Below are 3,316 nucleotides of genomic sequence, written 5' to 3' on the forward strand. Positions count from 1 at the left end.
AAAGTTAATAGAAAAATAATGTGTCAATAATCTTGATAACTTTTTTTGTCCTATTTATTCAAAATGCGTACGTAATCACATCATTTGACAAATACAGCTCGACTTTCTCAAGTCTACAAATTAGACATAAAGAAAACACAATAATCATCCTACACAGTTGATACATAACATAGTAATAATATATACTATACCTTGCAAACAGTTTAACGTTGTTTTTTGTTATGTTTTTGTTCATATATAACTAACATTTATGATTGTATTCAAATTGAGTATCGTTCTTCCCACCAACGCATTACACATTCCCCCTACCACCACTACATGTTCTAGAAATGACATTTTATGCTTATAACAACATACCATGAATAATTTGAAGGGAAAAAAAAAAATGGAGATTTACATTTTACAAGACGCAATGAGAAATATGGGATTGATTATTACTATTATTATTATTATTATGGTTGTTGATTTTACCTTGATGGTAATTTTTCATTTTTTTTTTTCCGTGTATGCTAAAAATCTGAATGGTACAAACAAACTAAGGTTGAATGAGTTAGAGGAGAACGACATAAAGGGCATTCCGGCTTTTCATTACACCATTCCATTATGCAATTCCTACATAAATAAATAATTAATTAAAAACATCAATCAACATTTTCAAAAAAATAGACAAATTAAGAAATATTTGGGTGTCATAAATACCAGCAAAAGACGTGTCCACAAGGAGTTGCAGTTGGATTTTGTCGATTACTAAGGCAAAGTGTACATTTGCTAATCACACTTGATCCAGACTGTTGAAAAAAATATTTTAACCATATCATATCAGTGAAAAAACATTCATACTTTTTTGCATTTAACCATTTTTTTAATATTTCTAAATAACCTTTGATTAATAAAATTCAGAAGAGTTAAGAGTACCTCAGAGGTTGTGAATGAGTCCGATACTTTCTCAGTATCCCCAGTGATCAAATTTCCTTCTTCATTTAAAACAGGTAAACCTCTCCCTGAAAAATAATACAATAAGTAAGTTTGTAATAATATATTATTATTATTAAAATTGATATATAAAAAAATAGAAAAACAAACACCCGCAGATGCTTGGTGGAGGCTTAATGATGTCTGCTGAACAGAAGATGTGATGGATGCTAAGTTACTCCGCCTCAATCCTTCAGCAGCAATAACACACAACTGAACCAATAGAAACATGCCCAATATTTGATATCTGCATATTAATAGAATTCAAGAATATTAGTATTTGAAAAAAAAAAAAATTAAATTTTTTTAGAGAATATTAAGATATACCTGGGTCTTTGATTCATTGGCTTCCCAATAAAAACATATCGAATGCCTGCTGCACGCTTTGATATATGATAATATAAACCTGTAATAAATATATAATCAAATCGCTTGGTAGATTGTATAAATAATAATAACCATTTTAAAATACTCACCTTCAAAATAGAAGAACATAAGGTTAGCACGAAGAAGCAGCTGCAAAAACTCACGAGCTAATGGAAGCACCTGCCAAAAATAGAAACCTAATTTTATTCATTTGTTTATTATAACATGATATACTTTCATTTCATTCTATTTTTTTAGTGCATATATATAGGGAAATGACATACTACAGGCCATCTCTGAACTGTGTGCAACCAAAGGCCAGTAATTTTGTGTTTGAATCTTGAGAGAGGTGAAATTGAAACTATTGGTGAAGGAGAAGAAGAGAGTTGACTTGCAGAGGGTTGACCATGGATGCTTCTAGAAGCATCCCCATGGATATCATCAGACAGTGACTCTGATTCGGTCAAGGCAATGCTACGTGAAGCAATTCTAGAGCTGTTATGCAAGCAAATTACATGGTTGATAAGAATTGTCTTTTTTTTTTTTTTTCTTTTTAAATAATAATAAAAGAAAGAAAATGAACCTGACTCTTTCAGCAATGTAGGGAACTGCACTCTGGTAGACAATGAAAAGGGCACGTCTTGCTGGTGTTGGAGGAAGCCCATGTAATCCTGCAACCTGAAAGGATAAACATGTTCAGCTTCAATGTTAATATAAGAATCTTTCAGTGATGAATTAGCTCCATACAAATACTAATCATCTTCATAAATATATATCAATTCATAACAACAACCTGTGTGACATCACAATATTCCTCTCCCAATGTTTGTTGCCCTGCCCCTGTTGTTAAAACATAATAAAGCATCTGCCCCAAAAGCTTTGTCTGCAAAATGATATACCAACAAAGTTAAAACTATGTTGACGCTTTCACTTTGCAATATAAAGCATCAAAGAAGTGAATCGCATCCATGGTTAAAATGGCAATGTATGATGCTTTGAAAAGGAGGTAAACTGTTATGGAATTTAGGCAATTTGATATGTGATCCAATCGAAGGGTAACTGCTATATAATACGATAAATATAGCCCTAACTTTGAAGAAACTACACGTATTAAAGTTCAAAAAAGGCAACAGACCTCATTCTGATACGATATAGCTGCCCTTGTACCTAAAATAACATCGAAATAAAAAGTTAGAGAGAAGGTGAAATGCATATCACAATCAACCTAAAGGCTAAACGCACACGTAGTTAGAGGGAAAGCCCTAAATTTTGAGATAAGATAGAGACCGAATAAGTGGCGAAAGGCGTCACGACAGGCCTCGTAGACGAAAGAAGCATACTGGTCATCCTTCTGCGCCGCTCTCATTATCTCCGGCTGAGCCGCCAGCGAGAACCGGCGGCGTATGGAGTTGGAGGTACTGGTTGGGGTGGTAGCTGGACCGGCATCTTCTCTACCACTGCTCGTCTCGGGACGTCCGGCACCGGAAGACTCCCCGGATTCGATTCCCATTTTTATTTACTCTCTCTCTCTCTTCTCTCTCTCTCTCTCTCTCTCACCCGGAGGGAGTTTTGCTACCCATTTAGTATAATTTTATTTTATTTCATCTACTGGTTTTATGTGCGCTCACGTTAATCAATAAAATCTCGACTCTCGAGTCTCGGATTATGCTCATCAATTGCTCATATCTGTGTAGAAAACCCGAAATTCGTCCGAACCTAAAAAAATGAAAAATAAATCAAAGACGATTATGTTAAAACTTAGAAGTAAGATAATCAAATTTTGGGTTTTATATAGGATATTTTTTGTTTTTTAGATCGTGTGATCCTAAGATAAATAGGATTGTAATATCTTACCAAAAGGATAACATGAGAATGTAACATATTTTAGTTTTTGGTCACATTTGGTCACTAAATTATTTTTTGTGATTTATTAACCACTGAACTTGTTGAAATGTATACATTATACCAGTATGACCGG

At 33.7% G+C, this 3,316-nt stretch overlaps 1 protein-coding gene across 1 annotated transcript; it reads right to left on the minus strand.

The window, feature by feature from the left end:
• Positions 1-238: 238 nt before the first annotated feature.
• On the minus strand, positions 239-3,066 carry PEX10 (peroxin 10). Its single transcript, XM_078958074.1, has 11 exons — positions 2,626-3,066; positions 2,474-2,505; positions 2,132-2,221; positions 1,922-2,016; positions 1,623-1,833; positions 1,449-1,518; positions 1,300-1,378; positions 1,086-1,219; positions 916-1,001; positions 700-788; positions 239-612 (listed from the first exon to the last, which is right to left on the minus strand). Exons 1-11 carry the CDS (start codon positions 2,846-2,848, stop codon positions 510-512), a joined length of 1,212 nt encoding a protein of 403 aa, XP_078814200.1. The 5' UTR covers positions 2,849-3,066; the 3' UTR covers positions 239-509.
• Positions 3,067-3,316: the final 250 nt, after the last annotated feature.

Source organism: Lactuca saligna, chromosome 5, assembly GCF_052625555.1.
Source record: "Lactuca saligna cultivar CGN05327 chromosome 5, ASM5262555v1, whole genome shotgun sequence".
Taxonomy (NCBI): Eukaryota; Viridiplantae; Streptophyta; class Magnoliopsida; order Asterales; family Asteraceae; genus Lactuca; species Lactuca saligna.

Coding starts and splice junctions, on each gene's coding strand:
- PEX10 (XM_078958074.1), bottom strand. CDS start 2,848: ATGGGAATCGAATCCGGGGAGTCTTCCGGTGCCGGACGTCCCGAGACG. Junction 1,519..1,622: donor CAGTTCAGAGATGGCCTGTA/GTATGTCATTTC, acceptor TATTTTTGGCAG/GTGCTTCCATTAGCTCGTGA. Junction 613..699: donor TGTGGACACGTCTTTTGCTG/GTATTTATGACA, acceptor TTATTTATGTAG/GAATTGCATAATGGAATGGT.